Genomic DNA, 11,839 nt, shown 5'->3' on the forward strand with positions numbered 1-11,839 from the left:
CTAATTTCTCGTATTCGACGTGAAAAGGCAATTTCGATGTTCCTGATATCATTACAGCTACGTCATCGTCTTCCAACAACGTCACGATAACCGGCTTAATTAAATAAAAGAATCCTGACGTCAACATTAAATCTACAAATTGGTATGAATAACATGTATACATGTATAAATTATTAAAGTTCATAAATTTACATGTTAATAATATACAAAATATTATAAAGGATTTAATTATTAGAAAACTACTATACTTTTTTTCAAAGATGAGTAGGTAAAAATTTGAGTCCTTTTCTATAGTTTTAATACACACTTTCATCTATAGACCCGTGTATTTCCTTTCATACTAATAGTTCTGCTATCAAAACCGCGTCAAGAACTTACATGACCTTAATTGCCATTGAATTCGCATTACCTACTTTTTCATCATTTCATTATCATTATTAACTTAAAATTGAATATTATAGTGATCATTATCAACGGCACGCACTCGATCAGATCGTTGACCTCGGTTAAACCAATTAACAGATGTAGTACCTACTCATGCCATGTAATTTCTGGGAACTTTGTAATAGTGATTTTGCCAAATGCTTTTTTGCACGACCGTTTTCAAGAATACTAAGCTCGTGGCGACTATCAACAATTCTTTGTGAATCCAGCGAGCTCCGAGAACATTATTATCAATTCCTTGTGTCGCAATACGCTCGTAATTATGTCACTATGAGATAATTACATAATTATTTTCTAATAGAAATAATCAACCCTTTCTAGCCACGATGTCAGCAATTAATAGCACTTACTGTCCGTTAAATAAATATATTCAAGTTGCTATAAAGGTTTTGTTCACAAATAATTTAGTCGATTATTGTAAAACAAAAAAATCAACAGTATTTTTTCTCAATATGATTTATTATGACTTTTGATTGTGATAAAAGATGAAATTTCTCGGTGTGAAATTTTCCATTGCACATTTTTTATGTTATAAAATAATGGAGACTCAGGCCCATCGCTAAACTATCACGCACATTTGATAAACAATGTAAATATGAATTTTAGAATTTTGTTAAGCAGCTGAATCGTGTTGGAATTATCAATTGAAGGAACGTAGCATCGTTAAATAAGACATCGACGTTTTCAGAACCTTCGTGAGATGAAATCGTTATATAAAATATATTTTTTAAGTATATTTAGAAGTTACAGAAATCGTGGATATAGAATATTTTTAGGAAATATAATTTTGGAAGTATGATTTTGCTTACCGTTCCAAAGCTTTCAATGGATAGAGTCACAACTTTACCAGCAGTTACTTTGCACGGTAGTACACTTCTATTCATGATCAAGAAGAGAAGTTTTCGGCATCTCCCTGAAGTGTAATACCAATCTGACTTGCAACTGCAATCAGAACAAAATTCATGCTGTAGAATAAAAAACTGAAATCATATTCATCCTATATAAAAAATTCAAAAATGTTCCCTTTTATAATTAGTAATTTTATAATTTGTAATAAAAGGAGCATTCCAAGAATTGCAAAAATGACGCTTATGGAAGATTTGTGATAATTACATAAAAAATTAATTATTAAGCAAGATTACAGTCTTACATTGATTCGTAAGGAACGATGCTGTAATCCAACAGGAATTGAGCCGGCCAGAATTGTAGGAAGAGATGAATGAGTTGAGCAATATAAATAGCAAGTGGTTCTACGATATCTTTCGCGTCATTTAAATTTAAAATTACCTAAAACATACATTTGATTACTTCTCAAGATTTCTTTTCATTTTCTCCAATTTTCGGATTATTTGTTACAAAATGTAAATAACATTTTCGTCGAGCATATGAATTCTTAATTAGTTACAAATTTTTTTATTTATTATAAGAATTTTTATTGCAAAGTAAAGCGTGAGAAATACACACTTGTATACCGATCATACTGCCACCAATCATATTTAAACAAACGCTGACCAGAAATATATTTGAAAAGGTGGACTCGATCAGTTCCGCGAATCTGCGAAATTACGAAATCTGAATATGATTAAAAGCAATTATGATTATATTATATATTTTGTTATGAAAAACATATTAACACGCACTGTATCACATGCAGATGCCTGCGCAAGCAGCTCAAAGCTCTGCTGTAATTATGATCTTTTACCTTGTCGGGCTTCAGCTCAAAACTATCATCGCTATCTTTGCCGATGTGTTCCAGCGTGTGTCTGGAAATCGCTCAAATGACAATGCTCTCTCGACGAGATTATCGAAATCGGATTATTTTATTCAAATTCAACTCGGGACAGCGAACGCTATCTTAATTTATCCATCTGTGATTTCGATTTCTAATTCGTCGTTCATGTTATATTCTTACCCAACAATCGCGAACATGCCGCACGCGTGGCGCACCAGAACAATGTAGAAGCTGTCGACCGCGATTGTGATACTGATGTGAGCGAACACGGCCAAGTAACAATGTATCGCCATTGGGTACAGGTACTGGCCTAATTTTTCGCCGTATTCCACGCGAAAAGGCAGTTTTGATCCTGCCACCAGGGTGGATATCGTCGCGTCCGAGGTATCCTCTATTAGTATCACCGCGAACGACTTAATTATGAGGAGAATTCCCACAAACTGCATGAAAACTGCAAATCGACGTACACATTACGCGTAGCAATCGTTCGAAATTCCGAGAAAGAAATTTCTCTACTAAAACTTGTATCTTTCTAGGACGTACCTCCGTATGTCAGCGTGATGTACCGGCCGTACGCAGTGTGTTGCTGCAATATAACCCTCTCCGCATCCGTATTCAACGACGACCAATCGTCCTCTATCGTCTTAAGACAAGTCTCTAACTATAAATATAGGCACGCGTATTTCCCGCGGGTCCAACTATCCTTACACCGAAAATTACATACTTCATGTTGATCGCGTCACTGAATTCGCACGCGATTATCACGTACTTTCCTATTGTTTGCCATCAAGCTCGCTATTTTAAAGCTGAATATTATAGTGATCCATATCGAGGGGGTGGACGAGAACACATCGTCGAGATTTGCCGCGGCAATTATCAGGTACAGCAGCTATGATAAAATTTATATTGCGGAATATATTGACGTGTATCTCGGTGACCATAAATGCGTCGATCGATGGATGTAAGAAAATTTAATTATCCAGCAATACAAAGCAGCGATGTATCAATAGATAATAAAATTTTGTACACCCCGATATTCACTTTAATAGCTCTTTTCTCCGTCGAATTTTTTTAATAAAAAAAGTGTACCTGAGGTACAAGAATACTGACGGAGAACGTAAACATGGGCACAAAGAGCAGATATTTAATATGAATCGCATGGTAAGGCCATATTCCTATCAGTCTCATGTATGCTCTCGGAATCGTATAATAGCGACTTTGCCAAATATCCTTCCGCTCGGCCATTTTCAGGAATACTAAGAGTACTAGAAACTATCAACGATTCTTTGTGAATGCTCGCTACTCGGTAAGATGCGGTGACATTGTTAACAATTCCTTGTGTCACAGCACGTGCGATCGTAATTACGACATTACGGAATTAATAAGCAATTATTTCCCCGCAATGTACTACTCTACTTCCCTTCCTGACGCTAATGCGTCAGTCTTTTGATCATGGCTTTTCTAAGAGCAAACTAACCCTTTCTCACTATAGTTTGCAATCGATAGTGCTTGCCATTCGCTTGGCTGAATTGGACATTCACGTCGCGACCGTGAAGATTTCGTCCTGCGCGATTAAATCGATTGTTGCGAAAAGAATGCAGCGCTGTTTTTCTGATATGACAATTACAATTTGCAAGCATAGTAAAAAGTGTGTGAAATTTTTATCGTATATTTTTGATAATCAAAAAAGCCTAAATTAATCATCGCGAATTTATTATAAAGCACCGTGTGTTAATATAATCCTGAAGAGTTTTCTTAGCAAGGTGCGCGTTGAAATCGTCAATGGAAGGAGCGCAACATCGTAAAATAAGACATTGATGTTTTCAGAACCTTCGGAATAATAAAAGCATCATTATGGCGTTTCTTTAAAAAAACTGCAGATACAATGCAAAAAAAATTAATAATGATACAATTTGCTCACCACGCTGAAGGTTTCGATGGATAAAGTTACCACTTTACCAGCAGTTATTCTGCACGGTAATATGGTTCTACTCATAATTAACAGTAGAAGTTTTCTACATCTGTCCGAAGTATTATACCAATTTCCCCTGCAACTACATTTCGAAATACGATTAATGCGTAAGTAGTAATAAAAACCAGGAACTTGTTGCATTTTCTTCTTCGTGATCGTATTTTAACAGGTAACATGAGCTTTCAAGAGAACTAAGAAAATTTTGATTTCTTACATTGATTCGTATGGAACTGCGCTGTAATCTAATAAAAATTGAGCCTGCCAAAACTGCAGAAAAAGATGACCGAGTTGAGCGATATAAATAGCGAGAGGTGCTATTATATCCTTCGCGTCGTTTAAATTTATCAACACCTGAAATATATATTTTTCGGATTAATTTTTTATATTGTCATTATATTTGAAAAATGCAAAAAATGTATCCAAATAAGATAAACAATATTTTTCAAGTTTTAATTTTTTTAAATATTTATCAAATATTAATTTTTATTTAAAAATTTACGAAAAACGTTAAAATGTTTGTTATGAGAATCTCCATTGCTCAGTATAACATAAAAAAATCAACACTTACTTGTATACCGCATATACTACCACCAACCATATTTAAACTAATGCTAACCAGGAATATTTTTGTAAATGTAGACTCAATCAATTCGGCGAATCTGCAATGCAAGTGGACGTGATAAAAAATCATAAAAAAATTACATGTAAAGTACATGCTGTTATACGACATTATACACACTTTATTATATCAAGATGTTTACGTAAGCATTTTAAAGCCTCGCTGTAATTGTCGTCTTTTATCTTGTCAGGCTTCAGAATAAAACTAGCGTCACTATCCTTGCCAATATTTTCCAGCGAATGTCTGGAAGACACTAAAATGATAATGCTCTTGGCAAATTATATTTCCAGATTGCAGAACGAGAATGATCGATTTTACCCAGATTGAACGAGAGGGATCGAGATTCGACGGAAAATGTGTCACAAATGTATTCACATGACATTGTTTACAACGCTCTATTATTTTAGTCTCTATTTTTGATCGTGGTATTCTTACCCAACGACTGAGAACATCCCGCAGGCATGCTGGACCAAGGAAATGTACAAGGTATCAGCCGCGACCGTGGCGGTCACGTGAGAGAATACGGTCAGATAACAATGGACCAATATCGGGTAAAAATACTGGTCTATTTTGTAGCCGTATTCCACGCGGAAGGGCAGCTTCGTCACGGCCAGTTTCGTCGAGTTCGAACTATCCTCTATCAGTATCAACACAATCGATTTGAGCATGTAGAGAAATCCCGTCAGCATCATAAAGGCTAGAAATCGGTGTACGCGTCATACAAAGAGTGTCACTCGAAGATTCGTTCGAAGCAAATTTTCCAATAAATTTCCGGCTTTACTCCCCACGAGAAGTTTTCCACCGAAATTTTTTTCTTACAACCCACCTGCATAAAATATCGTCAGATACTTTCCGTACACAGCGTGTTGCTGCAGAATAGCCTTCTCGCTATTTGTCAACGACAACCAATCGTTTTCTATCGTCTTAAGACAAGCCTTTATCTATAAATGTACACTCGCGTGTTTGTTCACAATATCGGCACAGTATGTATTATCAAAATGAATATAAAGATTTTAATTACGTAATTTTAATTGCATCAGTGGAATCGTATATATAATCTTTACTTACTTTCTCACTGTTCATCATTAAGCTCGCTAACTTAAAACTGAATATTATCGTGATCAATATCGTTGGTATGCATTCGAACAGATCATCGAGATCCGTCAAGGCGATGAGCACGTACAATAGCTATGATATAGATTGCTATCGTCAATGTTATATAATATTTTGATAGTATTAATTATCGGTATATTAAAAGCTAGAGATTGAGGTTTAAAATATTTATATCGTGTAAAGAAAAAAATGCATTTTTGTACGAAAAGAATTAATTAGCAATTAAGAATTACCTTCTTGTTAGATGCTTTAAAATGTTTGCAAATTTTCATACAAAAATATATAAAATATAAGATGTACATTTTACATAAAAAAGTTTACATAAAAGTACAAACTTTCGTAATATTTAGAAAGTGTCGTTATTCTTAATAAGAAGTGTACCTGAGGTATTAGGATGATCGAACAAATCGTGAATATCGGCACGAAGTGAAAGTATCTGTCGCAAATCGGATAATACGGCCATAGTCCTGCTAAAGTCATGTAGAATCTAGGAATCGTGTAATATCGACTTTGCCAAATGTCCTTACGCTGGGTCATTTTCAGAAATACTAAGAATGCAAACTGTGAACGATTCTTCGTGAGTGCTCGCTGCTAAGCGAGAAATACTCGGACATTATTAACAATTCCTTATGTCGCAAGATGGATGAGCGTAATTATGCCATCACGGAATAGTGAGAGATAATTATTCGCGCGGACACTGTAACCCTTTTCATCACCCCTTTTCATCATAATTGGTTACATAATCGATTCTTGTGCAGTATAGAAATAGCGTATTCTATCGCCCAAACGATTCGCAAGTCGAACTACAATGCATTCGCACGTCAAACTACAGTGTGTGCCTCGTGCTTGTGAAATGAAATAAGCTGTCGTGAGCAATAAACACAACAAACAAGAAGTAAAAATACATCAAATGTTATTAGCATAAAATCATGTGGTATAAATACGTTTTACAAAAATTATATATTTAATAAGGTTGATGGATAATGCCGATATTGTACTGTTTTGTGTTTAGTAAAATTTAAGATTTATTTTAACTTTGTAAATATAGAGAACGTACAAATCAGTACATATATATTTGATGTGTCAGCTGGCAACAATTTTCTCTCATTCTTACACTGTCATATTGGAAGAGTTAATTAAATTTTTTTTAGCTAATTTATAATATTTATTTGCAAATAAATTATTTAAGATAAATAAGTCTAAGTTTATAAAAAATATGGAAGTCTTAGCTTTCAAAAAACACTTGTTTTAATTTTCTACAATTTTTCTATGCAAAGATATTGACGATTATATCAATCCGTATCAATCATATGTTGAGTGATCTAAGGCAGAACCGGCCGACTCTCGCTCGATTTTACTACTGCCGATCTATTTGCAGTAGCGTAATAATTACATAACAATATATGCATGTTACATATACGCATGCTTACACGCACATTGCATTTATTCATATGTGATGCGTGCTGGATTTTTAGAACATTATAACGTTTTTTTGGTGAAAAATTGACGCAACGATATGCGACAAAAACTTTTATGCTTTACTTTTTTTGCAGAAACTTATGTTCAGATAACTTATATCCCTCTTATTGTGAGAGAGTCGGAAATTGGAGCAAAACATTTGATTATTTTGTATTTTTTGATAATAAAGAAATTATTATTTTGCGCTTTGACATCTGGCGCTGTGGTTCTTGCAGTCCTTCTTCTTTTGTTATAAATAATAATAATTCTTCTGTCTTTTTATTTCGCATATTTAACCATCCTAGAAATTTCAATAATTAGAAATAAATATCGATAGTCATCTTTATATATTTTTACGTATAAAAATGAACCACTCAAAAACAAGCTGCAACAATACATACATTCCTAAAGCCGGCTATACATACACGTTCCGATAAATCTGTCAAGTATACCTACCGGAACGTAGGTAAATAATGTTTACGTACTTGCAATAACTATGCCGTTTTATCATCTCTCTGTTGCTAAATAAATTACAGTTTGCTTCTAAAGATTGGCATAATTATTTACGAATAGATGAAGAAATCTATTTAAAGCTCTTTTTTCGGCAAAAGAAGTCTAAATGGTATCACTGGCGACGCAGTGATTGAATTGAGTTTGCCACGCCGCTATACACGCTCCGGTTTATCTACACAGGCCACTCCGGCGCAGGTATATGATTTTTCGTATTTGCTCCAGTCACCTGCATAAATCAAAATAAATACACTTTTATCATCTACACGCTACGGGGGACCTATACAGGCATACCTGACAGGTGTACCGGAACGTGTATAGCCGGCTTTACGTAACAATTTATGCGCGCTACGCACGCTCACCCACACACTGCGTTTATTCATGTGCGATGCGTACCTGTTGGATTTTTACATTATAATGTTTTTGGTAAAAAATTGACGCAGCGATATGCGACAAAAACTTTTGTGCTTTGCATTTTGCAGAAACTTATGTTCAAATAGCTGATGTCCCTCTGATTGTGAAATTAAAGCAAAATGTTGTATTATTTTGTATTTTTGGATAATAAAAAAATTATTATTTTGCACTATGACATCCGCGCTGTGGTTTTCGTAGCCCTTCTTTTGTTAAAAGTAATACAACTTTTGTCTCTTTAATTCACATATTTAACTATCCTAAAAATTTCAATAATTAGAAATAAATATCGATAATCATCTTCATATATTTTTGTATAAAAATAAACCACTCAAAAACAAACTGCAACGATACATACATTCCTAACAAATGTGCGTCTTCCACAATTTTGTTTCATGTTGCAATATCAAGTTCTTACACTTATAATTTTATTTCTTCAGTTTTGCAGAATAAATACATTTCCTCTTTTTTCGCTCGAGACATTGTACCACATGTTTATTTCTCTCTTTCCCCGTTATCATTTTCTCCGCTTCTGATTTGCATTTTCGTAACTTTTACTGCAGCATAAGAAAATCATATTTCTAACGTTAAGTCAGTGGCACACGATGCGTTTTTGCCTGAAGGATTGCTTGCGAACTAGTAAATTGCTAAAAATGCTGTACGCTGTGTAGTACATTTCTAGTATTTTACCAGCTCGTAACCAATTCAGCAGACAAAAACGCAGCATGTGCCACTGGCTTTACAGACAAGCTATACTTAACTTAATTCTATTAAGTAGAGCTTGTCAAAGCGACATATGCCTACGTATTGTTTGTGACATCTGTGTATAGCTTTATCCTCCCCATCGGTTACTTTCGCAAGGGGATGATACGTCCCCTCGCAAAGAAGTGTCCCATGCGTGCGAAAAAACATGACTTCGATATTCAACACGCGTTATTACCGTGTAACGAAATTTTTTACTTCGCTGGTCGGTATATGGCCGTTACTATCGCAGTCCAGAAGAAGATTTCAGCAGTTGCTCAGTGTGTTCATAATGTTGACATTCTTTCCACCGCAGGTAAAGGAAGCGTGTATTTCTTATAAAGTAATATATGGTTCGAACTTTTAGAATGTGACAGGAAATCTGCGAAAATATTTAAATTCATTATTTGTGTGTGTTTTCGACACAGATAAAGAAATTGTATGACGTGTGGGGGGTAGATCTAGACACTGTGTGCGCAGGTATAGCGCCTATGGTGACCATTTTAATGAGCCTGGCTAAAGTCATTACTAGTGCTGCATTTCAACCAAAGGTACTAATTAAATTATTACATTCGCGCATACGTTTATTGATCAAAATTGCCGGGCACAAAGTATAAACAAAATTTAAATAAATTCCGAATTAAAAATCAACATACCTATGGAATGCTAGATAGAAATGTTATTACGTCAAATCGAAATGGACTGGGAGATAAATCCGGAAGGAGAGGAACATAAGATTTTAGTGAAATACTCGTTAAGAACGAGAACATTGAGCATCGCTTATTCAAGTAAGACAATTGACATAAGGAGTAGCGAATGTGTGTGATGTTACATCTGTCTTTTCAGCTATGTTGTGTAACGGAATCTTGTCTTTTATCCTAACTCCTGTTATCGTGCCGATAATGGACATAATTGCACCAGAGAACGAAACGCGCGAGAAACATTTAGCTTTCGAGATGGAATACTTCGGTATTGATCAACAAGCCTATTGGCTATGGTTATGGCTACATACCAATACAACATCAGTGACATGTATATTAAATATCGTTGGAGCGGATCTGTTGTACGCTATGTTTATCCTTTACGCTTGCTATCTTTTTGTGTGTGTGCGGTAAGTGTTCAGCTTCTATTAATCGATATTTGAAATTCGAAGAGTAAGCTATTAATTGGCAGCATGATCTGAAACATCGAGATATTTGTTAAAAATATTCTCACATTCTGCGAGCATTTTAAATATCTTTGATTATATATATATATATATATAATACTCAATAAATATCCAAACAGTTTTCATTAAATAAAAATTTTTTCAGTAAAAAAAGTTACTTCTTTTATATTAAAAAAAAATTAAATAGGCTCACGAAACTTTAATTAATTTTTTTATTCCAAATAAATTATATAAACTGTATATACATATAAAGCAGAAAATAAAAGTAATTGTTGATTTAATTTGCAGACATAAATTGGAAAGCACTGCTAATACAATCGAACAAACTTTTGAAAATTCAATCATGCAACCTTTTGAAAATTATAATTCAAAATACGCATATGAAGATGAGCCATGGCAACTAAAATTAAAAAAAAGTGTCGCTATCATAAAAAAATGTGCCATTAGTCACCAGAAAGCGATAAAGTCAGTATATTTATGTATTTGTCCTTGACTAAGCACTTTTTTTGCTGAAAGAAAAACAATTCAAAATTAGCTAAAAAGTTTGTAATTTAAAAAATAGACCTAATGTTTTGTGTGCGTTTCTAAGACATCTAAAAAAATACATTTTAAAGACGTCTAAAAAAAAAAACGTTTTAAAGACGTCCTTAAAAAGATATCGTTAAGACGCCTTAAAAAAAAAAAAAAACTTTAAGATGTCTTAAAAAAGATGTTTTTAAGATATCCCAAAAAAGATGTCTTAAAAACATCCTAAAAAGGATGTCCTAAAAAATAAAAAAAATTATAATATATATTTAATTATAAATTTAATTATAAAGAAAATTAATTAAAATTAAGAAATATATTCTATAAAATATAACACGCCACAATGGCTCGAAAATTATAAATTTTTTTCAACGTTGTGGCAACTTTTAAAATCTTTTTCGTTAGATATGTGCAAGAACTTCAGAACATTTATAGATGGGCTTTTTTCGCTATACTAGGTTGGAACTTATTTCTCCTAACTTTCTTGGCAGTTCAAGTAAGTCTAAAAATGTCTAAAGAAAGGAATTTTTATGCCTTGAACAATATTCTTTTTTTCCTCTTTAGCTAGTGAGTAGATTGGGCAATTGGCAATTGGTAATGATGTCCTTTATGTATATATGTGGTACACTGTCCCATTTGTTTTTTCTCAGTTTGATGGCGCAGTTTGTAATGGATGAAAGTTCGAATGTTTATGAATCAACGTGAGTAATTGAAACACTGTTATACGTACATCGGATCTTAAACGCGATAGGTTTGCAGGTATGCATGCTGTTGGTATGCTTTGCCTTTGGAGAGCCAGCAGAACGTTAAGTTGATTTTAATAAGAAGCCGTACACCATGCAGGATGATGGCTGGAAAAATGTTCGTAATGTCGCTAGAAAACTTTAGTTCGGTACGAATACTCGTAATAGAATTATTATTATTATTATTATTTATTGTTATATTTAAATATTATATTAAGTACCTAATCTTCCATTTAGATAGTGCAATCGGCAGTGTCCTATTTTACGGTACTACTATCTTTCCGATAAATTTTGATATCTTCGTTGTGTTAAAAAAATTAATATTTCATGCACCTTCCCAAAGAATAAAAATAACCAATTAATAAAATATTTATTTAATTTCCACCTTATTATTATTATTTCC

General features: G+C 33.7%; 2 protein-coding genes and 1 long non-coding RNA gene across 5 annotated transcripts; 1 reads left to right on the forward strand and 2 right to left on the reverse strand.

The window, feature by feature from the left end:
• Positions 1–998: 998 nt before the first annotated feature.
• On the reverse strand, positions 999–6,703 carry LOC105677624 (uncharacterized). The gene is made up of 18 exons (XM_067352890.1): positions 6,262–6,703; positions 5,836–5,955; positions 5,594–5,708; positions 5,203–5,464; positions 4,888–5,010; positions 4,717–4,807; positions 4,363–4,499; positions 4,098–4,230; positions 3,968–4,006; positions 3,266–3,448; positions 2,946–3,065; positions 2,720–2,837; positions 2,357–2,627; positions 2,085–2,207; positions 1,909–1,999; positions 1,595–1,731; positions 1,254–1,386; positions 999–1,135 (listed from the first exon to the last, which is right to left on the reverse strand). The coding sequence occupies exons 1-18, from the start codon at positions 6,415–6,417 to the stop codon at positions 1,085–1,087; spliced, it is 2,403 nt and encodes an 800-aa protein (XP_067208991.1). The 5' UTR covers positions 6,418–6,703; the 3' UTR covers positions 999–1,084.
• Positions 6,704–7,447: 744 nt separating this feature from the next.
• LOC105677749 (uncharacterized) lies at positions 7,448–9,332 on the reverse strand. Of its 2 annotated transcripts, none has more exons than XR_001101598.2 (3): positions 9,064–9,332; positions 8,618–8,816; positions 7,448–8,519 (listed from the first exon to the last, which is right to left on the reverse strand). It is a non-coding gene; the product is annotated as an uncharacterized lncRNA (long non-coding RNA). The 2 variants fall into 2 exon arrangements; XR_010889816.1 differs by having other exon boundaries at positions 7,448–7,639; positions 7,824–8,519; positions 8,618–9,332.
• Positions 9,170–11,825, forward strand: LOC105677735 (odorant receptor 13a-like). 2 transcript variants are annotated; one of them, XM_012376564.2, is made up of 9 exons: positions 9,170–9,316; positions 9,429–9,551; positions 9,671–9,788; positions 9,847–10,111; positions 10,457–10,633; positions 11,099–11,189; positions 11,258–11,394; positions 11,453–11,585; positions 11,674–11,825. In XM_012376564.2, exons 1-9 carry the CDS (start codon positions 9,170–9,172, stop codon positions 11,722–11,724), a joined length of 1,242 nt encoding a protein of 413 aa, XP_012231987.2. In that variant the 3' UTR covers positions 11,725–11,825. The 2 variants fall into 2 exon arrangements, with proteins under 2 accessions (XP_012231987.2, XP_067209605.1); XM_067353504.1 differs by having other exon boundaries at positions 11,453–11,554.
• Positions 11,826–11,839: the final 14 nt, after the last annotated feature.

The sequence above is a fragment of the Linepithema humile genome, chromosome 4 (assembly GCF_040581485.1).
Source record: "Linepithema humile isolate Giens D197 chromosome 4, Lhum_UNIL_v1.0, whole genome shotgun sequence".
Classification (NCBI taxonomy): domain Eukaryota; kingdom Metazoa; phylum Arthropoda; class Insecta; order Hymenoptera; family Formicidae; genus Linepithema; species Linepithema humile.